Source organism: Peromyscus eremicus, chromosome 18 (genome assembly GCF_949786415.1).
Source record: "Peromyscus eremicus chromosome 18, PerEre_H2_v1, whole genome shotgun sequence".
NCBI lineage: Eukaryota > Metazoa > Chordata > Mammalia > Rodentia > Cricetidae > Peromyscus > Peromyscus eremicus.
In genome coordinates, this window is record NC_081434.1 from 7,841,402 (window position 1) to 7,867,843 (window position 26,442).

Genomic DNA, 26,442 nt, shown 5'->3' on the forward strand with positions numbered 1-26,442 from the left:
CTCGAACAAGTTCAGCCCCAATATTTTTATATTTCTCCTGTAACTCAGTTGACTTAGCAATGGTCCCACCACCTTCTGTTACCCCGGGACTTTCCCAGCTCTGCACAGCAATCACTGTCCTCCCCTTGGTCTCCTCTGTAAAAGGGTGACGCTTGGAACGTGAAGTTTGGACATCCCCTTAGACCTTACGTCTTTGGCATAAGCCCCGGAGCAGGGGTCTCATGACTAACGTGAGTAGTCAAAGCGTTTCCAAGTAGAACTGAGCCAGTGAGTTTTGCCCACTTCCACCACCATAAACCATATCCCAGCTCCTGGGCTGCCATCCATTCCAGAGCCTTCTGGAAAATGTGAGCATCCTGTGGGTTAGGGGCCAACCTGCATCATTTCTGGGAGAGAATGAAGGGGTTCTCTTCAACTTTGGCTGACTGCCTGGAAAAGTCTTGAAAAAAATAATCTTTAACATTGTTTAAAAGTGTGTGTTGGAGCGTGACTACGGTGTGTATGTGTGCCTGAGGGAATATATAAAACTATATGACCAAATCATTGTCATCCATGTGAGGCCTTGGCAGCCTCCGGCTCGGAAGCTGTACATCATCAAGAGCGGTAGCTCCAAGTTGTTCGAGTGGATGCTGAGGAGTTACAAAGCAATTAGAGTGTGTCTCATTTTGCTTCACCAGCTCCTTGATCCCGGAACCCAGGTACTTCATGCAGTCTGGGAGGTTGTTAGAGACGTTTTATTGAGCTGCAATTAAATCAGCCTAAGAAATACAGCTATTGGTACAATCTAAAGTCTCTAACCAGGGTCTAAAGAAAACTAAATGAAATTATTCATCTTCCAATTGTTCCTTTTCCAGTTTATGGTATTCTCTTATGGTAGAGGTAGACTTTTTCTGTTTGGTTTTTTTTTTTTTAAATGTATTTATTTTTATGTGACGAGTGTATGTCTGTGTACCGCAGGGAGGCCAGAAGAGAAAGTCAGATCCCCTAGGACTGGAGTTACAGGTGGCTGTATGCCACCATGTGGAGCCTGGGAATTGAACCTGGGTCCTGTGGGAAAGCAGCCAGTGCTCTTAAACACTGAACCATCTCTTTAGCCCTGGGGTAGACTTTCAAAATAGATCTGTGTTTGAGAGATATTTAAAACATATGAAGGGGATTTACCTGGAGTATTTTTCCATCGCTGATTAAATAAGACACTTTAGCCGGGCAGTGGTGGCGCACGCCTTTAATCCCAGCACTCGGGAGGCAGAGCCAGACGGATCTCTGTGAGTTCAAGGCCAGCCTGGGCTACCAAGTGAGTTCCAGGAAAGGTGCAAAGCTACACGGTGAAACCCTGTCTCGGAAAAAAAAAAAAAAGACACTTTATAGAGGCAACAACATAGAGCTGTGGACCAGGAAGAAGACAGTGAAGAAGGCTGGTCAGAGCAGGGCAGTGGAAATGGGGAAGAAAAGGGAGTTTATGAATTAGCAAATATTGGTCACGAAGCGCATAACCACAACTAAACATTTTGACTTTTTCTCTTAGGACCAGCACATCAGAGCACCTACTATGCGCTACTTGGAAGCTTAGAAACATTATTTGTACATCAGGAGTTTATAGTTCACACAGTTCAAGACCTCATAGTATGTGTAGAACAAAATAGCAACAGTAAAATTATGATTGTAAACTAAGATAAATACAGTTTCATAAGAAGCCACGACATTCAAGAAAATGTTAGGAAACTCAGACAGTTAGCTAAGCTTTGGACAATAATTCACATTTTAGGGAGATCTTTTGGTTTTCTTTAAGTGATGGAGATGAAGGACACTTGGTACCTGAGCGCTTAACATGTGATGTGTGAACTCTTTGATTAAGCTCTAGAGACCCATGCCTGAGTCACTCAATTAAGCTTGATTTCTGTAATTACACATGTAATTGTTGGACTTCATATTTTGTGGTATGGACCTTGCATTGAGATAAACTTGAATGGAAATCTAAGCTCTGATACTTGTCAATTATCTGACTTCAAACAAGAAAGATACTTACCCTTCAGTTCCGTCACCTGCAACAGAGGGTACCACATGACGGGATGCTGTCAGAATAAAATGAGATAAGCTTGTTAAGAACACATCACAGGACCTAGATCATAGGAGGAAGTTACTGTCTCCTTGTGGATGTCAATGGTAACTTGCCTGGGAGCTTAAATTGTTTTCTAGCCAACACTTTAAAATCCTAATAGCTATAATAAGGAAAACAGCTTTCATTTGGAAAAGCGTTCTTGTGCAATGAATCCAGTACAGAGGACCTAAACTAGTTTTAAGGGTCTCCATTCCTACGTAGAGAAAGCCTGTGTGAACTTTTGCCCATGCTCCGCAAGACTCCATCTTGAATTATTACCAGTGTTTAGAGGGTGCCATTAGGAAATGGAATCTTGGTATTCTCTACAGATCAATGGTTTCCACACACGTTTCTGGTCATGAACATCGATCTACTAATCAGGTCTTAAGTGTCCTTGCTTAATTATGAGGAAGTTAATGAAACTCTGCCTCTTCCTCATTCTAAGTTAAGAGCCCCACGGTGGATCGTCGAGCCCTGCGTTCCTTCAACTGCCTTTGCTGTGAGGTAGTTAAACTGCAGGCATCCATTACCCAGATTTATTGCCTTTTATCCTGGGCAGCATTTGAAAAAATGCAAATTCACTTTTCTGCATTTTCTGAAAATGTTAATAGGCCAAAGTATACTTACTTGGCTTTCAAGAGCTATTCAAAATTGATCTTTAGTAATGTTTACGCTGGTACCACTTCACATCAGGGTGGATGGTGAAGCCGTAGAAAGCCAAAGCTGGACTTCCCGGTCAGTAGTCATGAGAATGAACCGTACAGAGAGCACAACTCCTTGCTCTGTTTAATCCAAAAGAGGCTACTTGCTTGTTTTCCGGTTTTTGTGATTGTTTCTTTTATTGAAAATAGATTTCAGTTTCCTTAAGTGTCTAGTGTATCCCAAGTATGGTTTCCCCTCCCCCCTCCCAGCTCCTCCCTACCTCCGCTTCCATCTAATACACACACACGCACACACGCACACGCGTGCGCTTCTGTCTCTCCTTAGAAAACAAACAGGCTTCTAAGGAATAACAACAAAATAAGATAAATCAAAAACAAATCAGAAGAAGAAAAGGAACCAAGGGGGAAAACACAAGAAACTCACGTAGATACGGAGACACACAAAAAATTCTGTAAAAAACAAACTAGAAACCATAACATATACACAAAGGACCTGTAAAATAATGTGTGTGTATGTGTATGTGAGCGAGTGTATAACATTATGAGACAGAACCTCCAAAGATGCTGCTGAGTTCATTTTGTGTTGACCCTCTTACTATTGGCCATGGGACCCACCCTTAAGAATGGTTCGTTTCCCCAATGAGACTCCCTTAGAGAAAACTAATTTTTCATTTCCAAGTGGTTATCTATTGGAGATAGCTTCTGAGTTAGGGGTGGGGGCAGGTGTCCACTTCTCCTGCAGTTCTAGGGCTCCATCTGTTGCAGACCCGTGCAGGCCCTGTGCTCTCTGCCTCAGTCTCCATGAGTTAGTTCCTATGTGCAGCAGCCCTATTGAACACTCTTTCCACCTCCTCTTCCAGAGTTCACTGAGCCCTCTAGGAGAAATTTGACAGAGACATCCTTTTTAGGTCTGAGTGTTCCAAGGTCTCTTACTCTCTACATACTGTCTGGCTGTGGGTCTCTGTATTTGTTACCATCTGCTGTAGCAAGAAGCTTCTCTAATGACAGCTGAGCAAGCAGAATGCCACTGGAGTCATTTTATCACTACATTCCTTTGCAATGGGATTTGGTTTTCCCCTAGGTCCCTGGGCTATCTGGTCTCAGGCTCTTGGTCGCCCAAGCAGTATGGGATACAACAAGTTCCATCTCATGGGGTGGGCGTTAACTCAATCAGATATTGGTTGGTTACTCCCAGATTCTTTATACCACTATTGTACCAGCATGTCTTGCAGGCAGATAACTCTTCCACATTGAAGGGTTTGTAGCTGGTGGTGCTGACCTTTCTCCTTTGGTAGTATGCAGAGTGCCTTCCTATACCATGAATACTAATCGTTAGGGAGGAGGCTCGAGATAGGCATGACTTCTCCATGTTCAGTGAGTTGTGTAGATGTTGTCTTCAGCAATATGGCCTTACCCTCAGTTTGCAGAGAACCAGTAGCCTTCAGTTAGATGGGACCCACTCCTGGTACTGGATGCTTCACTTGGTGATGTGGGATGTCCTGTTGGGCCTCTGTCTCCTCTGTTGCCTGGCGATTTCATGTAGCTTGCTTTCATAGATGTATATATTGTAGGAAGATTTCGCTATGTTAGGTTTCCATATGACCCGAAAAGGGATGGATCTCTCTTAAGTCTGTGTTCCTAAAGATATTAAGCATCTCTGGACTTCTAAGATGCAGACTGGTTTTCAGCATGGAGTCGAAGCAATTTGACTCCATCGAGATCTGTTGTAATACTTAGTTTGCTCAAGCTATTAGTGATAGGATTCTAAGGCAGAAAAGGACCACAGAGAGTCAAACACTATGGCAATAACCTGAAAGGTTACTTATGGTGTACATATTATAGACTTCCTTCCCTGAAACCCTACCCCAAGGCCAGGCTGAAAAAGTATTTTGAATCTATTTAAAAACTTTATCTACACTGCTCAAATCTGCACTACCTTCCAATCCTACCTGTTCTTTTAGAGGCAGCGCAGGACCAAGCCCTCTGAAGGCACCATGGATGATGTCTCCATTTGCCCAGTGATGTTCCCTTTTCAGAAAGCTTAGCTCATACCAGACACATACCATCAATTCTCAATTTGCTTTTTCTTTCTGCATTATCCATTTAATAACCAGCTTGCTATGGTTTGGATGTGAAATGTTCTCCTAAAAGGCTCATGTGTTGAGAGCGTGGTCCCCGAGCTAGTGGTGCTGTTGGGAGTTGACTGGATCAAAAGGGTCTTAACTTCATCCATTAACCTACTGCCGAAGTCATCCTTGAATGGGGTATTAGAAGGTAAGACCGAGTTGGAGGAAATTGGTCCCACGGGAGTGTGCCTTTCCTAGCATATCTTGTCCTTGGTCCCTTCTGTGCCAGCTCTCTGCTTCCTGACTACTGCAAAGTGGATAGCTTTGTACCCACACAACACACACAACACACTCTCCACTGGGATGTTCTATCGCAACCCAAGCCCACAGCAACAGGCTCAGAGAACACAGACTGAAACCTTGGAAACCGTGGGCCCAGAGAGGCCCTTTCTCTGATGTCATTCTTTGGAGGTCCTTTGTCACCACAGTGATGGAAAAGCTGACTCACAAAGCGCTCCATATGGTGAGGAAGTATTTTCCTGTCTCACACATGGCAGCCCTGCACTACTTGTGGAAGGGGATTGACAAGCTAGTGGCCGTTTCACAACTGAGGAAACAGTTCTACGGGGATTGTTCCTCCTTCGATGCCACACTTCTAAGTGGGGCCCTTCATATTCTGTATTTGCCTTGGGCATACGTCTTGTCTTCTGACCAAGCCTGCTAAGTCTCTTCAAACACTCATTTGATGGGCACTCTAGATCCACTCACGAGAAAGCTAGCCTCTAGTTTCCTGAGGTCTTAGAGGAACACTGTCTCTTAGATGGTAATGATATGTTGATAATTTTGATGGGTTAAGTAGTTAAATTTTATTTTTAATAGTGTTTTAATAATACCTGAAAAAGTAAAAAGATGGGCAAATGGACAAAACTAGTTTCATATTTACAAGACATGGCATGTCTGGTTTATAATTTTAAGACTCATACACAAATTTTTGGGATGTTTTTCTTCTATCATATTAAAATTTTGGAATCTGTATCTTTAATCCCAGCACTTTCAAGATAAAGGCCTGAAGATCAGGAATTCAAGCCCAGCCTCTTAGTGACTTTGGAGCCAGGCAGCCTGGGCTACATGAGACTCTGTCTCTCGACACCAAAACAAAGGTTTGGGAATCTAGGCATCTTTCAGTTGTGCCGTGTGACTGATGGCCACATCGTGGGCTGAGCAGGTCCTTGGATTTCTCTACAATGCAACTGAAAATCAATTTCTATTCTCTATAAGAAATTAAACGGAGATACAGTAATCATTAGCTCTACATCAGAAGGCAGAAGGAAATGATTCATAAATAACTAAGCTAATGGGAGGCTTAGAGGGAAATGTGAACACCGTCCATTTGTGCAAGAGTTCTATTGTTTTGTTTTCTTGCAGGTTTTTTTTAATATTACTGTATTTTTGTTGTTGCTGCTGCTGCCTTTTTCCCCTGTAGTTTTTTTTTAAATATATATTACTTTATTTTGTTGTTTTGTTGCTGCTGGTGGTAGTTCATTATGGCCACTAATTCATCGCTGGATGGAGGGCTGTAAGCAAACAAAGGAAATTATTTCATGAGGTGTAGGACACTCAGCAGCTTATGTACTTGTTTGCTTACGTACGCCATTTTCTGGAACGAACCCTGAGTCTCTATCTTCCTTGATCAGAGTTGTTTTTTAGTCTCTTCTCAGTGAAGCGTCTAAAAGTTGCCCGGTGTGCGTACTAGTTTTTCCTCAAACGAACTCGACACAAACTAGAGTCACCGGGGAAGAGGGACCTCAATGGAGGAATCGTCCCCATTCTACCACACACGTGGGTGTGTCTGTGAGGAATTTTCTTGAGTAATGAGTCATGTGGGAGGGCCCAACTCCTTCTGTGCAATGCCACCTGTGGTCAGGTAGGTGGTCCTGGGTTGTATAAGAAAGCAAGCTGAACCCAGGTGGTGGCGGTGGCGCACACCTTTAATCCCAGCGCTCAGGAGGCAGAGGAGGCAGATCTCTGTGAGTTCGAGGCCAGCCTGGGCTACAGAGTGAGATCCAGGACAGGCACCAAAACTATACAGAGAGACCCTGTCTTGGGGAAAAAAAAATAAACAAGCAAACAAAAACAGGCTGAGCAAGCCAGTGGGCATCACACCTATGATTCTCTGCTTCAGAGCCCATCTGTATACCTTGGGTTTCTGCTCTGGCTCCCATCGATGACAAACTTTGACCTCCCCAAGTTGTTTTTGGCCAGTGTTTGATCATAGCAACAGAAACCCAAGTAAGGCATCTGATGAAAAGATGTGTCTCAAAACTTACTGTGAACCCCCCATTCTAGACCAACAAAATCAAAATATCCACCCTGAGCCTGGGTATCGGTTCCTGTCATCAGTCTGGTTCGGGAAAATGGCCTGTGGAATGTTAATAAAGCCTTACTCCTGGAATCCTCGTTCAGTCCATTCTGGCCTGGCTCATGACTGCACCTGTGAGCACGCATAGTTCGAGTCCAGCAGTTGAAGTGCGGGGTGGTGCCCTTTTTCCCCCTCTACCTTCACCCTAGAACATTCTTTCTTCTTGGGATGTGTCTGACCCAGGACCACCTCCATAGTTGTCCCTCAGTATCCCTTCCACATTTCTCACCGTTCCCACTGTTCCTACTTTGAAGGCCGTGAGGGTCACCAGCCCTTACCATCTGCGTTGCCCAGGACTCCTTCCTAAGACAGGGTCCATGGCTTTCGCTGTCTTCTTCAGAACCTCTACAGAGTATGGTACAAGGAAATTGTCAATAAATGTTTTTCCTTGCCTTGCCTTGTGTGTCTGTGTGTGTGTGTCTGTGTGTGTGTACACGTTCACATGGCTGCGTGTGTGTGCATGTGCCTTTGTCCATGTGCATGCCTGTGTGTATGCAGGACAATTTGTGGGCATTGGTTCTCTTCTTGTATCATGTGAGTCCTGGAGATTAAACTCAGGTCTTCAGGTTTGGTGGCAAGGATCCTTACCCCCTGAGCTGTCTCACTGGCCCAATAGTCTCCTAACAGAAGTCTGCTGGGACTAGCAACAGTCTGCCTGTCCATGTCCTAGTTCACAGATGCAGCGTGCTTTACACTTAGGTCACCACATTCAATTCTGACCATAACCTTGGGGGTGGGGTGCATTTCACAAGAGGAAACTATACGACTTGTGACCTGTGACACTCACTCCAGCCTGCATTCATCTTGCCGTTACTTAATTTCTGTTTGGATTTTATAGCAGAAGGATTATACGAATCCTTCTAATTTCTACCCTAGAGAAATGGCTGGGCATTGATGGTCCACGCCTTTAATCCCAGCACTCACAGGCAGATCTCTGTGAGTTCGAGGCCAGCCTGGTCTACAGAGTGAGTTCCAGGACAGCCAGAGCAACACAGAGAAACCTCCTTCTGGAAAGCCAAAAAGAAAAAGGTGACTTTTGTTTATTCAGTTCATTGTTCTTATAGATTTTTCCTTTCTGCTCTAAATTTTCAGCTTAAGCTGATCTCACAACTTTTACGACTGGTGTTGAATTAAGGCAGCAGTTACTAGGTTGTCTAAACACTCACATGAGCAATGAGCACGCGGGTAACCAGTAGGGCTGGCTAGAGTCTGACTCGGTTTTTAGTCTCTTGAAGACAAGAGGCTGGCGCGTCATCTGGGTCATCCCTAATTTCCTTGGCGTGAAGGTTACTAACTCATTCTGACAGAATATAGACTCCTGGTGTGAGGGAAACCTGACCTGACCACATGAGAAAAATGAAATAACCGAGGTGGTCTTGGTGCCTTCATAACTAGTACTGGATTATCGTTTGCCAGGTGACCGTCGTACCCCCTGCCCCGCCCCCGTCCCGTCCATCTGTTTACACCAGAACCCTCGACACTTAATAACATATAGAGCAAGAACACATCAATATTTCCAGGTCACACTTACCGTTTGCCACAGACGTTTATTTTCAGAGTTAGGACTTCCCATTGTCACAGCATTAGCAAGACACTCCTCCATTTCCTCTATTTCTGGGTAATACAATTTAATTTGGTGTTAGCGGACCTTTATAACTTAGAGGGACTATCTCTTTATTTTTCTTCCTTTCCCCTTCCATCAGTTGCACTGGTTGAAAACCCTTGTGCCTTGTGCTTATTAAACTATTGATGTTTCTCCATTCTGTTTGATGCTCAGTTGGAAAAGAAATAAATAACAGTCATTTTTTTAAAAAGCGGCAGGATTCCTGGTGTGGTGGTGTAGACAGAGACAGCGAGTTCAAAGCCAGCCTGGTCTATGTAGTGAGTTTCAGGCCACCCAGGGCTGTAGACTGAGACCCTGACTTAAAACAACAGCCCAAAACTGGAGGTGGCTTGGTGGTTAAGAGCGCATACTGCTCTTCCAGAGGACCTGAGTTCAGTTCCCAACACCTACTTTGGGTGACTCACAACCACCTGTAACACTAGCTCCAGGGGGTCCAACGCCTCCGGCTTCCATTTGTACCTGCACCCACATGCACACACCTACACACAGGGAGACAGACAGACGGTGGCGGGGGGGGGGGGCATAATTAAAAATAAATCTTTAAAATAACAGTAGTTGAGACTGTATTAAAACAGCCATTATGATTTTTTAGGAGGTCTTGGCCTAGACTTTTATATAATGACCAGCAGAACCTGTCCAGAGACACCACGTTTTTACATTTTTCTGCTGCGTTTTGCAGTCGTGGGGGAGTCCTGGTAATAAATCCTTCCCGGTCCTTGGTTAGGTAAAGCATGCATACCCTACTAGGGATGACAACAGCAAGTATACAAGTGACAGCTGGTGAGGACATTCACTGTCCGGCTTTGGATAAACTCAGGACAAAAACGGAAGTAGTGAGGAAAGGGTCACCTCGTGCAGACGTCACTTTAAATCCTGTCTAATTTGACAAGGAGTACAAAAGGAAAGCGCTGAAGGATGGCAACGCGGTCTCCACTGTTGCCACCGTCATTTAAAATGTGTCAACAACCGAAATTCTCAGGACTGGGATGCGTCTGTCCTTTAAAAATGGAACAGCTGGTTTTGAGATATAAGTTGTGCGTGCGGTTTACTAACTCGGAGGTTTATTCAGAGAGTTTCACAACTATCTGATGAATCCGCCACTCTGATGGCTCCTTCTCACCGTCCCCCAAAAGAAGCCCTCCCCCAACTGCAGCCACTTCCTGTGACCCCTCTGAGTCTCCCAGCCCCCCAGCAAAACTCATCCAACTTCTGTCTCTGTGCGTGAGTGTATCCTGGACACTTGGCATGAATGGAACTACAGATTGTACGGTCTCTCTCGTGAGAGCAGTCCCGGACAGTAAGCTTTCAGATGTGTAGTTTCCTTTTTGAGACAGGGTCTCCTGTAACCCAGGCTGGCTTCAAATTCGTTATGTAGCCGAGGGTGATCTAAGATCCTTTGCTCATGTTTTAAGTTGTATTTTTTTTGTTGTTGTTGTTGTTTATTTTATTATTGAGTTAGAAGAGTTCTTTGTATAAGCTATATACAAACCCCCTGTCCGGGATATGATCTGCAAGCATACCTCCCACCGTGTGGGGCGCTGTTTTCCTTCATGCTGGGTACAGCTGTGTGTCTTGTAATCACCTTCATTATTTGGGACATCGTATCTTCCATACCCTTATAGTTCATACTCTTCCTCCTGTATCTTCTCTTCATTGTGAACTGATGTTGGCACTCTAGGGTCTGTGTGCCACTCCAGAAGAAGCTGAGTGAGAACAAAGCTGTGTCTCCAGAGCCTGGGACTCTGCCTCACCTGTGATACAAGCTCGAAACCAATGTGCTCAGCTAAATTAAAATGAACCGTGACTCCGACCGTAACAGTCCCCCTCAAGACTGGCCAAGGAGAGCGGCTGGGAAAGGCCTTAATGGACTGCCCAGGAATCTGGCTAGGGAGAGACTTGCTGTCCATGGTATAGAATTAATGCTATTTCTGGGAGTTTTAATTATTTATACCCAGTTGACGAAAGCCCATGTAACTGCTGAGTAACTTTGGTAAGATCTGTAGCAGAGCCACTTTTATTTCCTATTGGATACCAAGGTGAGAGGAAGTGGCAGGTGGGGAGGACCTAATATGATTGATTCACTTTCTGTTAGCACAGCGGGATTTGCTAAAAACCACTTCATCTCCAAAGATTTACTGGAATTCCTGAATGAAAAATACTCCTTGATTTTTTTTTCTTCTTTTTCTTCATGAAACAAAAATAGCTGTGTATTTTTAGGAGAAAACGTTTGGCAGTCATACTGGTTAACATACTACACTGGAAACCGCTTACTTGATTGACTGGGAAACGGATGCCCTTCCTTGTGGTTAAAAGCCTGTGGGTGGTGTTTTCTCTCCAGCAACCACTACTCTGCTGAGAGGTGAGGGGGAGGATCCCTCAACCCAGAGAGAAAGAACATGAGGTGTGTCTCCCTGCCTTTGCTGAGCCCCCACCCCACTCCCCACCCCGACACAGCAGTTCCCAGAGCATGGCAGACCCCAGGCCAGAGCTCTTTCGGCCTCTCCGCCAAGCTGTTGCTGGGGAATAGGACCACTGCTCAGCACCACTGGATGGATGGAAAGATGGCAGGAAGTATTCCACTGGTCAGACTCATAGAGCGGAGACAGAGTCCTGGGGAGGCCCCACATGCTAACTGAGAAGACAATAATAACATAAATAGTGAAGAAGTAAATGTTATAATTCAGTATAAAGTCAGCACATTTCCTGGCCTGCCTCCTGCCCTCACGCCATAACCATCCTACCATCAATGAGTTTAATTAGCAGGATTAAATCCCTGCGTCTCCGCCATCAGCTCTGTCTAGAAGGGATCCCACAAAGAACTGAAGAAAGTACTCTCGGACAGGATTCCTCCGTCTCCACTGAGTTAGGTTGCTGCCCTCTTTTAGGGCCTAGGTGTGGACACTGGGAAGGAGGAGGAGAGGTTCTCCGCTGGCGATACCATTCTTGTCTTTGGGAGTCAGCCACAGACCTTAGCACAAAAGCCGGTCAATGGTGTATGGTTCGGGGAACTCGTTTTCCAAAGCACAGATTTCTCTGCAGTGGCCGCTTACATGTAAACTAATTGGGCATCTGTTGTGTTTGCTGTGTGCTCTTCCTGAATCCGTAGACGCACATCCTTCGAGTTCCTAAAATATAAAAATGGTCAAAGGAATCTCAGGGTGACTTGTGGCAGTAAAGGTGTTGGTTTGAACAATGTGTACAAGGTAAAGGCTGAGAGAGCAGCCTTGGTGTTATGAATAGAATAATAAATAAGTTGGAGTCCAAGAGTTGCCTTGTTATGAATGGATTATTTGGATATAGAAAGAAGTTATTTTTAGGTCCAGCATGCCTATAAACCCTGAAGTGTTTTACAAATGAGGAATGTGGGCTCTAAATAAAAACTGCCAGATGTCAGTCTCCGTGTGTGCCAAGTGACGAGTGTGTCAGCTCCGATGTCTGGAAGAGATGATGCCCATGTCTTTTCTGCTCCAGCTCAGAAGGATAGTTAACGTGAAATACCACTTGAAGTTTACAGTGCACTGGATACCAACAGCATCCCAGTGTCTGGAATTATCTGAAAGGCTGTAATTTCTTTCCCTCATGACTCAATGTGTGTTTGTGGTATTACAAGTGTGAAACATATTTCTATTCAAATTTGCTATATTTGGGGTCTCATCTCATTGGGGAAAAAAAAAGGCCAGCAGATGGTTTGTTTTTTGTTTTTGTTTGTTTGTTTGTTTGTTTGTTTTAAATTAAACAGCCAAGAAGGGCCAGTGGGATGGTTCAGTGGTAAAGGTGCTTGCCACCAAGCTGAGCTGAGGTCGGTCTCTCAGACATACATGGTGGAGGGATGGAACCAGTTCCCACAGATTGTCCTCTGCTCCCCACACCTGCTCTGTCTTGCTCATGTGCCCGGGTGTGCGTGGTACACATCATTAGAATGAATGAACAGATGCAATATACAAATTAAAAACCAATCCGCATATGGGACTCCAGCAGAGGCCATCGTAGGGGCCACCTGGGTGATAGGGGTCGCTCTTCCTGCCTTGCCTGTTCGCGCGCCTTGGTCATTTTGGTGACGTCATCAGGTGGCTTCTTGTCTCCCCCTTAGAGATCCGGGCTCAGCTGGTGGAGCAGCAAAGATGCCTCGAACAGCAGACGGAGATGCGTGTTCAGCTGCTCCAGGACCTGCAAGACTTCTTCCGGAAAAAAGCCGAAATTGAGACGGAATATTCCCGGAACCTGGAGAAGCTGGCCGAAAGGTTCATGGCCAAAACCAGAAGCACGAAAGACCACCAGCAGTTCAAGTAAGAAGCTGGTTCCAGCTGTCTGGGGGCTGAGCGCTCGCCTAGAGTGCATGAGGTCATAGGTTCAATACCTGGGGGTGGGGGTGGGGGTGGGGGAGAGAGGGAAGGAGGGAGGGAGGGAGGAGAGTCAGATGGTCTGAGAGAGACTTGATTCAAGGTCACTTTTCCAAGGCGATTGGATACCCCACTTTTTCTCCAAACATCCTCCGTTCTGGATATTTCCTCTTTTATCTAAAGTTATTGGTGATCAATCCCCCATAAATGGAGCAACCTTTCTCCCTTCCCACTCATACTGCATAGAATTAAATTTATGTTTTGAATCAGTCTTTATAAAATTCCCAGCTACAGAGAAGTTGATATCAGCCATAGGTAGACATTTGAACAGGGTGTGTTTAAAGAGCTGCTTTAAGCAAAGGCCTCAAGATTTCTGTGGCGAGTGGTTGGTTGTTTTTCTTTCCATGTCTTGAGACCAGGTCTCACTCTGTAGCCCAGGCTAGCCTAGAACCTATGGCAGTCCTGCCTGCCACGTGCCAGGATTATAGGCCTGCCCCATGCTCTAGTGATTTCTGTATAAAGAGAAGCAATGACTTTGGTTTGGGTTTAGTGTTCCGGGAAAGCACCCCACCTCCACCCAACATGTTTGTAGTAATTAAAAAGAACATACAGGTTGTTCTGTTCGTGAAATTTACTTTATAATTTAAAATGTCGGGGTCAGAGAGACAGGTAGGTAATTGTACATAAGTGTGTGAACAGGGGCAAGCACGGGGTTGCATTGACAGACGGGGCTGAAACATACTGTGTTATAGAAGTTGAGAAGTAAGGTCCTGGAAGAGTGGTGTGTGTGTGTGTGTGTGTGTGTGTGTGTGTGTACACGCATGCATGCATGCCAATGCACGTATGCATAGTGGTGCACAGACATTAGTGTGTACTTGCTATGGAGGCCAGAGAACAAGCTGGGGTATCGTTTCTTAGGTGTTAACACACCATTCACCTGCCCTTCTCTGCCTCCTCAGTGTTGGGGTCTGTGGCTCAAACTCACATCCTTGAGCTTACAAGGCAAACACTACCACCTGAGCCATCTCCCTGGCCCCAAGAAGAGTGATATGTGAGTGGACACATAATAACTAGCCGACGAGGAAAGGAGGCTGAAAAAGGGAACCCCATAGGTCAAGGACCGGAAGGAAAGGGCTCTAAGCCACGTTTGCAAAATAGTAGTTCTTTGGGAGTACGCGGTAATCGGATGGGCAGTGTGGCCACAGGCATCAATTGGAGCACACCACAGATTCTTATACATCTTTGTGGGCTTTATCCTGTAGACATAGGAGTCTCTGGAGTGTTTTAAGTTGAACTGCCCATACCTGCATTTGGTGACAGGTCAGGCTGTGGGCTATAGGAGGTTGTCAGTGAAGGAAGAACAGCAGGGTCTCTCATGGTATGTCGCCTTATGATCTAGCCAGCCTAGAGGGAGAGGGGAACCCCCAGTTGGGGAGATAGTTTTTAAAAAAAGCAGCATGGGCTTTTGTTTCAGAAAGCAAGATGGGCCAGGGACTCTGGAAAACACCTGTGCCATAAAACTCCCAGAAACAATGGTTGAAGTATAATGGATGCCCTTATAAGTATACACCTGGATTCATAGGAAGACAAGGGATATTTCAATGGTCAGAGACAGAGAAACATAGGGAGAGAGAGGGAGGGAAAGAAAGGAAGAAAGAGAGAAAGAGAGGAAGGAAGGAAGAGGGGAGAGAGGAAAGAAGGAAAGGAAGGAAGGAAAGGAAAGAAAGGAAGGAAGGAAGGAAGGAGGAAGTGAAGGTCTAGGTATTGTGCATAAGTACCCATTCCTTAACCCAACTGGTGACAAGGTCTACACAAGATGAAGATGTGGAGCGGTAAGCTTCCACTCTCAGCCCCTCCTTATTGTCCTGCAGTTCCCGAGGATACCCCACCCCAATGACAGAGAAACAAAAACCAGCGGTCCTCCTACCCAAGGGCAACAAAGAGATTGCCCGGCCTGCTCAGCCTGGGTGTGAGGATACTGCTGAGGACCGGGCCTCTTTCTCCTCCATGATCTTGTCGCTTTCATACCCTTCCATGACCTTGAAGCCTGCATGAAAAAAGAAAAAAAAAAGTAGCCAATTTGGCAAAATGGCTGATGGCAGGTCGAGGCCAAGCCGATGACCTGAGTTCAGTTGACAGAACTCACATGGTGGACAGAGAGGGAACTACTGAAAGTTGTCCTCTGACCCCCATGAGCGAGTGCACCACCAAATAAATAAATAAATGTAATTCGATATGTATACATGCAGCTTCAAATTGCCTTTGACCTGAGCATTATTTGTTACTGAATGGAGAACCACAGAGGAAATGGATTAAAAACCTAAAACCTGGCTTTACTAGCCGTCAGCCAGACCTGGGTCTGAATGGGACTACTGTGTGGCTGGTTCACTACATACCTCCTCTGAGCTTTGGTTTCTCTAGCAGGAGGCGTGACGGACAAGTCCTGGCTGTGGCTGGTGGCTGAGATGGGGATATGTGTGCCGACTCCTTCTCCTTTTTCCAGACAATTGAGTCTTTGGTACAGTCATACTCACACCATTCAAGCTAGACCTTGGAGCCTGATTTTACTCCGTGTGGGGTCGCTATGTGTGTGAACAGTCCTTAGCCTCAAGTTGCTACCACAAATGCAAAGGGCAAGGCCCAGATCAGCTGTCAGCCTCCCACACAGACTCCCTCTGACACCCACTTTGGTCCTTATCAAATCCTTGGTAAGCTTAACTTCTCTTGTTGACAGCACATAGCGAGGGGCTGTGGTAAGGATTAAGTAGAGTTAATGTCAGATCTCGATCACAGCAGCCTCTGAGACAAAAATAGCTAACGTTATATATGCAGCACTTCCTGTGTGCCTGGGGCATGATGGCAAGCATTTAAACATAGACAGTAGCCCAAGTCATCTTCATTATAACCTCAGGACACCGGTTCTGTTACTTTACCCACTGTACAAAGTAACTGAAGTACAGAGAGGTGAACAGTTATCCCACAGCCACACAGATAGGGTGTGGGAGCAGAGATGAGAGCCTAGAATAAGTGCAACCCACAATCTTATGTTCACATTTAGGCGAATTTGAGGCAGGGTCTCCCTGGGTTGTCCAAGCTGGCCTTGAATTTGTCATCCTCCTGCCTCAGCCTTCCAAGTTGCTGGGATTGCCCACCTGGACTGCCCCAAACCTGGCTTGAAGTCCCCAGTCTCAACCTGCCTCCTGCCTCTTACTCAGTAAATGATAGCCGCTATTATTGTTGTTGTTGTTATTATTATTATTATTATTATTACTATATGATTATCGGTATTGTGATTGGCACTAATAACAAGGCAATGATAATAATGTGTTTGCTTAATCAATGAAATACTATTTCATGCTTCCATCTGGGTTCATACTGAGGACACAAAGATGTACGAAATAGTCTGAAGGAATTTTCTACTTCGGGCTAAAGGATAAGCATAGTTCAAATGGACAGCATGGCACTTGCTTCTGGGGCTTACTGGACAGGGGCGTGACAATAGAAAGACTCTGCTCACCTGCCATGGACTCCCATTCCTTCTTGACGGTTCTAAGAGAAAAGACGTCCCAGTTCAGAGCTCGAGTCCCAGTGTGCATGAGGATTTCTTCCTGGGCCTTTTTCTGTTCCTTTTCTTGCTTTGTCTTTTAGACAAGGATTGTAACTCAGTGTTTTGGGAGTGGTGGATATTTTCTTCTTTTTTTTTTTTTCTTTTTAAGACAGGGTCTCATTATAAGGCATCCTTGAACTCACTGTGTAACCCAGCCTGGCCTTAAACTCTTGATCCTCCTGCCTCAACTTCCCGGATTCAATGCAATATTCAATGCAGAATCTGAGAAACCATATGGTAGAAAGGCATGACTTTCTTTCCCCTGACTTAATGTGCAGTCATAAATGTTCATGAATAATGAACTGTTACATCATCTTGCTGGAAAGTTGACTGAGAGAGTTAAGTGCCTGTCACGCATGCCTGGTGACCTGCATTCTGATCCCAGAACCTGTGCAGAAGCCAGACGTAGTGGCACGCATGCATCTGTCATCCCTGCACGCCTGTGAGAAGGCAGGGGGCAGAAACAAGAGAGCCCTCAGAAATGGAAAGGCTGGTAGGCTTTGGGAGGCGAGAGCCCACATCAGAGGCTGGCCTTGGATGTCTACATCTGTGCCATGGCACATGGCTTCCCCCTCTCTCTCCTCCCCTATCCCTTCCCTCTCACAGACACATGCAAATTTTAAAAAAAAGAAAAGTTAATAAAACCCCACATCTGATTACCGGGCACTTCTGTGCCCGAGTTTGGAGAAACACTGCCATTTTGCCATGTCATGGTTAGTTTTTATAGTCAACAACAACAAATTGTAGTTCTAATTTTTTAAACTTTGTTTTTATTTATTCTTTGTGTCTTTTCACATCATGCATCTCGACCCCATTCATTTCCCCGTCCCTTCATATCTGCCCTCTGCCCTTGCAACCCTCCCCTCAACAAATTTTAAGAGAAAAAAAAGGAAAAAAAAAAAGGAAAAAATCTTGTCACGGAAGCTGTGGTGTGACACGGTGAGTCACGCAGTAAACCCTTTTGTCCACAGGTCTTTACGTGCAAGTGTTCATTGCAAAGAGTCGTTGGTCCAGTTCAAGGCCTCTGGTTTCTGCTACACTATTGATGCTGGGCCCTCACTGGGACTCCTCTTAGATATCTTGCTGTTGCCCTGTGTCATGGAGATCCTTAGCTTTGGGTCTGTATGACCAGCCCCTTCACATGCTCCCATAGATCATAGATGGGGTGGATATTGGGGTGGGCCAACTCATACCCCTGATTCTGGGCCCGGGCAGTTACAGGGTTGGTCAGCTTACTAGCTCTCTCCTGTGCTCACCACCAGGGTGAGCCCTCCAGCACTGCCCTGGCTAGTTCAGTCCTTGTAGCAATGAGCAAGGCATGCGGCCAGTTCTCCTACTTTCACGCCCTCAGAGCCGGCTCTCCTACACCTGGACCATCAGGGTCAGCTCTTTTGCCTCGCCCAGGCACGGTACAGGGCCCACTCTCCTGAGTGCTGCAGCTGCTGAGGGGTAAGAATAGCTCTCCTACTCTTAATGAACTCAGGGTCAGCTCTCCCACCTGCCTCAGGTGGGGGGGGGCATCTCTCCCCACCACCCATACCACCATACGGAAGATGAGGAGTGGGGCCCAATCTCCCACGGTCACATTCTCAGCACAGTTCACCTGTACCCCTGTGAATAGGGTCAGCTCTACTGCACTGCCCAGGCGAGGTGCAGGGCCTGCTTTCCCAAGTGCTGCAGCTGGTAATGAAGGGGAGGGTCAGCTCCCTTGCCCGCCACAGGTGGCAGGAGCGGGGGAGGGGAGGAGGGCATTTTTTTTTTTTTAAGCAGTGGCATTCTGGTTGCTCACCATGTTGGGATGGAGTTTTTCTTTGAATATATATGTATAGATGTCTAATTTTGTATGCTTTGCAGTTCATTTAGTTTTATTATCTGAAATAAACCAGGAGCATTTACGAATCTGATATGGCTCAGTAATTTTCCACAGGACATGTGACCCATCATGAGCCAGCAAACTTTCGGGTTCCATTCACGAGCCTCGAGACAATCCTATAAAGTTCAAGTTCCCCGGGAATGCTTTTTCGGAGGCTGGAGGTTATTTATCCAGGGATTAATAAATAACCATCTGATTTGTGTCCCGTGGAAAGCAATGCCTAGTCAAATTTCTTTTCCAGCAGTAGACTGAAGAGTCAAAGGAGACTTTGTGAGCCGGGGCAGCCCAGTCTGTGTGTGAGACAGTAGCCGATAGGTTCTCATGTAAACAAGAGTGCTTTCCTTAGTGGCGCGCTAAACCCTGGGGCTTCTTCAGTACTGTCTGGGTTGGGCTCCTGGAGCCCTGGTTAGGGGTGGGAGGTTGTACCAAGGGTTTTTTATCCAAGTTTTCTTTCCAGGCTTGGTAAGTTGCAGGATTCCCGCAGGCTGTGGTATGTCCTGATCTAAGGAATGATCGGAGCAGAGAGAAGGATACAGCACCTCTCTACTGTGGCTCCCCCGCCCGCATGGGTGACCTCTTCTGGCTGACCTGGGCTGCTTGGACCCGATGGTAATTCTGTCCTCCTTTACCTCCCAGGAAAGATCAGAACCTGTTGTCTCCGGTGAACTGCTGGTACTTGCTCCTGAACCAAGTGAGGCGAGAAAGCAAGGACCACGCCACCCTGAGCGACATCTATCTGAACAACGTCATCATGCGGTTCATGCAGATAAGCGAGGATTCCACCCGGATGTTTAAAAAGGTAGAGTCCATTCCTCCCTGCCATCCCAAACTTCCAGATAACCACCTTACCTACAGCCATTTAGGAGGAAGTGCCTGAAAAGAATGAAAGGCGCCAATATTCTGAACTTGAACGTGTGTGTTTATACTGTATGTTTGTGCATGGTGTGTGTGTATACATGTGTGTGCATATGTATAATGCATACAGCATTATCTACTGGATATATTTATTTCTATTCAGTAAATGAATGAATATCTGACCTGAGCATCATGAAGAAAGGTGTTTTTTTTTGGGGGGGGGGGGGGGGTCCCTGCAGGGGGATGGAGAAATGGCTCAGCAGTTAAGAATTCATACTACTCTTGCAGAGGAAGTGAGTTTGGTTCCCAGGACCCAGGTTGGGCAGGCAGCTCACAACTCCAGATCCAGGGAGATCTGATGCCTCTGCCCACCCCGAGCACGCACATTGATATGCACATACCCATTCACAAACACACACACATACACTTAATGAAAATGATAAACATCTTTTTTTTTTCAAAGTACCTGCAAGTCTTCTCTTTGTCCTTAGAACTGACCTCCACACTTAGAAAAGAGCCACACTTCGAGAGGAGAGCCTCGGGTTCTGGTTTTTCCAGCTCACACGTGACCAGACTTGTAAAGCACATCACGTGTGTTGCCCTCCCAGGAAAATGTTACCACATTGTCTTCTTACTCCAGGCTGCAGGGTCTCTGAGTGTGAAATGGAAAAAAAAAAAAAATTATACTGGGCCCAGAAAAATTCAGTTTCTAATGTGTGAGAGAGCTTCCTCCTTCCTGACTCCATTTACAAGAAACAAAAAAACGGGGTGGGTGTAGGGGGGGGCGGATGGATGGACGGACGGACACGGGACACGATGACTGGGCTTGTAAACCTTTCTGTCATGGTTAGCTTCAGTCAGCTCTCAGCAAATATCTTCGTTGTTTGGACATTTCTGTTGAGAACAACAAAAAAATTGGACCATTTCCTGTGCAAAGGACACACACAGTGCCTTACCCAGCTTTCAGTTTCTGTGTTGAGAGCCAGAGTCTCCACAGACCTCCTCAGCTTGGTCTGGATAGTGTCCTGTGCCTAGATTTATACTCAGTCCTTTCTTCAGTGGGTAATGTTTTAGTTTCAGAGAAGGAGGCGCACCCTGCCGATTCACGATGCGTTTGTGTTTCAAAGGAGCCTCTTACAACAAGGGTACAGTGTCATGCAGGCCAGCTGTGCTTGATGTGGCCATGTTCGGTTTGATTTCTGACCTAGAAATGGAAATTTAGCAAGCTCTAAGCCATTGTGTGCTGGGTCCAATGGAGGGGGAAGGTGTTTCCAGCAAAGAACTTTCTATGCTGGACCTAAGGCTAGGTATAACAATATCTCCACATCTTAAAAAGAGCACTTAAAAATATGTATTAGTTTCCATGGAGCTAGGAAAGTGATGGACTCTTCTGGCCCCACCACAAGCACTGTCTGTGGAGACCACATACAGTTTTGTGGGATCCATGAGCATCTGCAGTGGTGTCCAAATGTTGCCTGTCAGGCTGCCACGATGGAGAAAGACTGACCTCAGGAAGGTTGCAGTGAATCCACATTGGGATGCTACTGAAAGATGCTTCCCCAACATGGGGGTTTTGGCAAGGATTCAGCCAGGACCTACATGGGCATCTCCTTGTTTATTCATTCACTGAGCAAAACATCTGTAAGCTGTGTGGCTGGCAAAGCTGAGTGAAAAGACGTGCCTCGGCTTGCAAGGAACTCATTATAATCATTAAGCATTCCCAAGCTAAAGGGATGCAGAGCTCACTGTAGGGGCCTGGAGGATAGGGAGCTTCACTTACCTAGGGGACAGGGAAAGCTTCAAAGAACCAGCTCTGGAAATGAAGGGGTCACTTTCGCGAGGCAAGAAAAGATGAGCCTTTCTGGGGCCTAGGGCATGCATGTATGGAAAGTACAGAGTTGAATGGGGCTGGCCTGGTTTGATAGGACAGGGATGGGTGATACAATAGAGGCTAGTAAAGATGACAATAGGAGAGACCTTGTATGACAGGGGCCAGGGCTTTAATGAAATTGGTAGAAACTAGGACCGACAGACACGTGTTTGGGTGAGAACTTGGCTCTTCCGCTTCCTTGTCTTGTGATCTCGGGAGATGTTCAAGACATTCTCTTCCAGAGAATGAACATAGCAAGGTTGGGCAAAGGGAGGGGCTGAAGCCGTGTGAGCTCCTGAACTGGGAGCACCTCTGGAGTTGTCTCCTCTCCAGGCAGGGAGACCTGGGCTTTTGGTTTGGAGCCCTTGAACTTGGAGTGCTCTTGAGAAAGGTGGCCCCCTTTAATGGAGGGGAATTCTCAAGAGCGGTTCTCAGGGAGAGCTCAGCTCCTTAGTTCCATCCGTCCACGGTCAATATTCCCAGTAGTTGGGGAAATGAATTCCTAATTTGTAAGGAGGAATCTGGGAAATGCACAGTAAATAAAAAAGCAGACACATGCCTGCTTGTTCACTCCTAGAATTCATTACTTATTTAGAGTCTAAGGCTTACCGTACACGCAGTGGGTTCCTGCGAACTTGGTTGTTTAGCGAGAGTCCCGTACATCTTGAACAGCCTTCTCTCTGTCATGGCAGATGAGCTGGAAAGGACCAGTCATTACAACCACAGGGACAAGGCTTACTGAGGAACTGTTTCAGCCTACTCACATTCGGGTCCAACTCATAGCCCTCCTGCAGTCGAGGACACTACACATGTGGTCCGACACAAAATCACCAACTTACTCAAATCGGTCCTGTCACTTGATGTGAATGGCCAAACGCATCTGACGTTAGGACGCTGGTTTGGGCTGTATTCCTTTCTTGCAAAAATCTGTATCACAACCGGGCGGTGGTATCACATGCCTTTAATCCCAGCACTCAGGAGACAGAGGTAGGCAGATCTCTGTGAGTTCACGGCTAGCCTGGTCTACAGAGGGAGTTCGAGGATAGCTAGGACTATTTCACAGAGAAACCCTGTCTTAAAAAAACTGAAAAGAAAAAAAAAATCTGTATCACCCCTAAGCAGAGACTTAAAAGACCGTAAAGTCTCCGTATACGAACACAGAGATACTTGTTTACCCATAGTTATTGCCGCTCTCTTCACAATACTAGGGAATGGACTTAGCCTTGGTGTCCACCAACTGATGAATGAATAATAAAAATGTGGTACATACACACAACAGAATTTCTTCATCTGCAGAGAAAAATGAAAGTTGCAAATAAGTGGATGGAGCTGGTGGAAAACATCTTGTTCCCTGAGGTGACTCAGGCACTGCAAGACAAATGCCATGTGCTGTCTCTCATGTGTGTGTCCTACTTTTGACTCTTTAGTGTTGTGTATTTAACTTGCAGTACCTGCAGAATCCAGGAAACTAGGAACACGCCATTGGACTGGGGATGCCTTAGGGAGGAGGGCCAGGGGTGGGAAGGTTTCAGAGGGTATAAGGGTGGGGGTGAGGAAGATAAAGATAGGAGAGGGTTAGCTAAAAAACACAATTGTATGAAAAACCTACTGCTGTGTAAGCTAATGAAAAAATATAAGTTAAGAAGAGTGAGAAGGAGATGCCCTGCATGGCTGACTAGTACTAATTCTAGAACCCCTAAGGGTTATTGTAAGTGCGGCTAGAAGTCTTCATCGGAGAAGCTTCCCTTTCTCAGCAGATGGCTAATACAGAGACTCACAATGGGCCAAGGTGCAGAGAAGAATTCATCAGTGCCAGAGTGCTCGGCTCTAAAGGGAACATCTATATTACCACCACCGCTCCCAAGGCTCAGGGAACGTAATCGGAGGGGAAATAGAAATATTGTAAGAGCCAGGGGTCGAGGAAGATAGCTGTGAAACAGTGACTTCTGGATGTGACAAAGCCGTCGTCCCCAGGAACACATAGCTGCTGTGGCGGCCTGCATAAGATCCACGTGAGATCAAGCCAGGGAATAATTCTACCGTGGATGGCAGGGAGGGGCTCATGAGCTGACGAGCTGTCGGAGGTTGAGAGTTGCTGGGGGAAGAAGAATCATTTTCTTCAGGAATATGCTTCATGGTAGGTCACTCATGCTCCAGTGGCCGGCCCTACACCCATGTATATATGGGCACTAAGTGGACTCAATGAGTTATTTTAAAAGAGAGAGAGAGAACATGGAGTTGGGAAGGCGATGCAGTGGAAGGGTCCATGGAAGGATTTGGAAAGGCAAGAAGGAAATTTCAAGATAAATGTCTCAGTGCCAAAACTCCCTAGTGGGATTCTCCTTAGGAGTTGTTGGTAAGAAAAGGCCCCAATGCCCACAAAACAATATATGCGATTACCATTCCTCCCAGTTGCCTACTGGTAAGTCCCTCCCTGTTGCTGAGGACCTTCATCACCATTCACCTCCATCACAAGACACAGAGAAATCAATTTGAAATTGAGCTGGAAACTTTCTCCCTACTGGCTAGCTTTCTTAGACCCTGAAATGCAGGCTAGTAGGGGAGAAAAACCATAAACAGCCTTAAGCAGCTGTGAACCCTCTGAACTATAGTGCCAACCTGCCAAGCAAGATGTACCCACTAGGGTACCGTTGGCGTGACTGTTACATGGGTAACCAAGTGGTCTCTGATTGGATTTGAGGCCTGTGCCACAGGAGGGAATTAATGCCTGGTTCTATAAACTCAGTCAAAACTCCATGGCTGAGGAAGTCTTAGGCCTTAGGGGTAACTAATTTTTGTGTGACTCTTATTGTGTGACTTGGGGAGTAGGGGGTTATAGACCCCTATCACTCCTTGCTGAATAAGGGGCTACTGGTGAATTCTGGGAGAAGTCATTGTCTTTGGTTGGGTACCCATAGGTGAGTCCACCAGGCTCCCAAGTGCGGAAGGGGGCTTGTGGGGAAGAGGAGATGTTGGGAGAGGGGGACAGGAGAAGGTGGGTGGTAAGAGCAACCAGAATGTTCTGTACATGTTTATGAAATGGTCAAAGAACAAATGTAATGAAAAATGTTTTTTGAAACCCTAAAGAAAGCTAGTTGCGGATGAAGCCAGAAAACCTGTCAGTCATTCACACTCAAAAAGCTGAGACTGGCCTTGCACCATGGAGACTCACCCTCTGCTGGCCTAAGTTCATAGGTTATCAGATTCAGACTTGAAGGTTAAATTAGCCCACTTCGTCACCACTGATGGTGTGGCTTAGTCTGGCAGGAAGGCGCAATTACTACTAAGATCCATAGTCTTTCATTTCACTTTTATCAAAAATAAACCGTATCTATTTATATGCTCCAGTTATGAAGAACAGAGTTGTTTCATGGGGATAAAGCTGTGCCGACACAGAGAACATTTAAAGTGAGTCCCTGTCCACACAGATGCTTTGGCTGAAGTTAATTAAAAAATAAAAATACAAACAAACCACTTGTCTACTGCCGATCTCTAAGACTCTGACCTTGTTTGGAGAAAGTCTATGAGGGGCCAGTAGGATAGCTCAGTGGATAGTTCAGCAGATGAAGGTGCTTGCAGCCAAGGCTGATGAAGGTGAGTTCAATTCCCGGAACCCCCCTGGTAGAAAGAGGACAAACTCTCAAAGTTAGATCTCTGAACTTCACATGCACACTATGGCACGTATGTGATGGCATACACACACCCACACACATGCACAAATATTCTTTTAGGAAACCTATACATTCTGAAATACTGACAACTGCCAACCTGTTTATGCATAGCCTTGTTTATTTTTTTAAATATAACCATGTATATTCTTTATAGAATGTAGAAAAACACTAAAAATATTTTCTACGTTACCCAGGTTTACACAATCAGTTAATTCTTTTTCATTCTCTTTTCAGTATTGATATGTCTATTCATATGTGTCATATGCAAACATTTTATGCTATGTGTTTGTAGATATTTTACAGTTGTGTATATGTATTACATTGATTTGTGTATTATAGATTTTTTTAACTAGAGATACCGTGTTGCTTGGCAACCTGCCCTTTTCATGTAAAACATCAGCATTTATCATGTCTGGAAGCAACCCCTCAAAATGGGGGGTTTGATGCCTTCCTGGTGTGCAGCACTGTTAGCATGGTCCCAGGCCTTTCCCTGAAACTGGACGTTTGAATCTCTTATGTGGAAGTGATAGTTAACTTTATTGCGTAACAGAAAAAGAATTACCAAGTCAAGGGTGGCCTCAGACCTTCACAACTTGGATGCCATTCTTAAACCTTTTGAGTTTCTGGAGTGATGATGGTCACGGCTGTGATTTACCCTGGAGTGATGATGGTCACAGCTGTGGCATCTGGTAATACGTTCCCTGAAAAGTAAATGGACTGTTTTGTTTTTTTTTTTTAGCAGAGAGCTACCGGATATGAGTTAGTATGCTTATGCAACATTCGTAAATAATATAACAAGAACTTTTCCAAGGCATTTTAGTGCACTGTAGCAGAAGAATTAAATGGTATTCTGGTGACCTCGAGGGACAGCTTAATTATTGATACAGCCTGGATAAATAAGTAAGAAAAGTACAAGCTAGCAGTACTTGATGGCTCTCCTGCATCTTATCCACCTTACGGCTAGCTTGTTTTCTAGAAATAAATAAGCTGAACTATTGTGTCTTATGATGGCAGAATTTTCTAAAGTATTTTTATAAAACATGTTCTATTGGTTTTTGTGAATTACAAACAAAGATGGCTGGCCCTAGTAAATGCTCTATGAATGGCAGTGGTTGGTGGTGTTTTTCTTGGAGTCCTTTAGTTGCCTTGTTGCCTAGCAACATCGAGACACCTATGATTCGCCTGGCTGGAAGTTAAGCAGGTGAGCAGCTACAGATGAGCAATTTGCCATCTGTTCAGAAGCTTTATCAAAGTCTTAGGGTGAGTTAAGCACGTGATCCATGTGTGTCTTGTTGAAAATGCATTACATAATGATAAAAAAAAAAAACAATTGATGTCAGCAATGTTGAAAGGTTTG

The 26,442-nt window shown here is 45.5% G+C and overlaps 1 protein-coding gene across 1 annotated transcript in view; it reads left to right on the plus strand.

Annotated features, from left to right (window-relative positions):
- Srgap1 (SLIT-ROBO Rho GTPase activating protein 1) overlaps window positions 1–26,442 on the plus strand; it is a 171,715-nt gene that overhangs the window by 19,817 nt on the left and 125,456 nt on the right. The window contains exons 2-3 of the mRNA XM_059245782.1: window positions 12,960–13,155; window positions 19,326–19,488. Coding sequence (XP_059101765.1) covers window positions 12,960–13,155; window positions 19,326–19,488 — 359 coding nt within the window. The remainder of the gene's footprint in view (window positions 1–12,959; window positions 13,156–19,325; window positions 19,489–26,442) is intronic.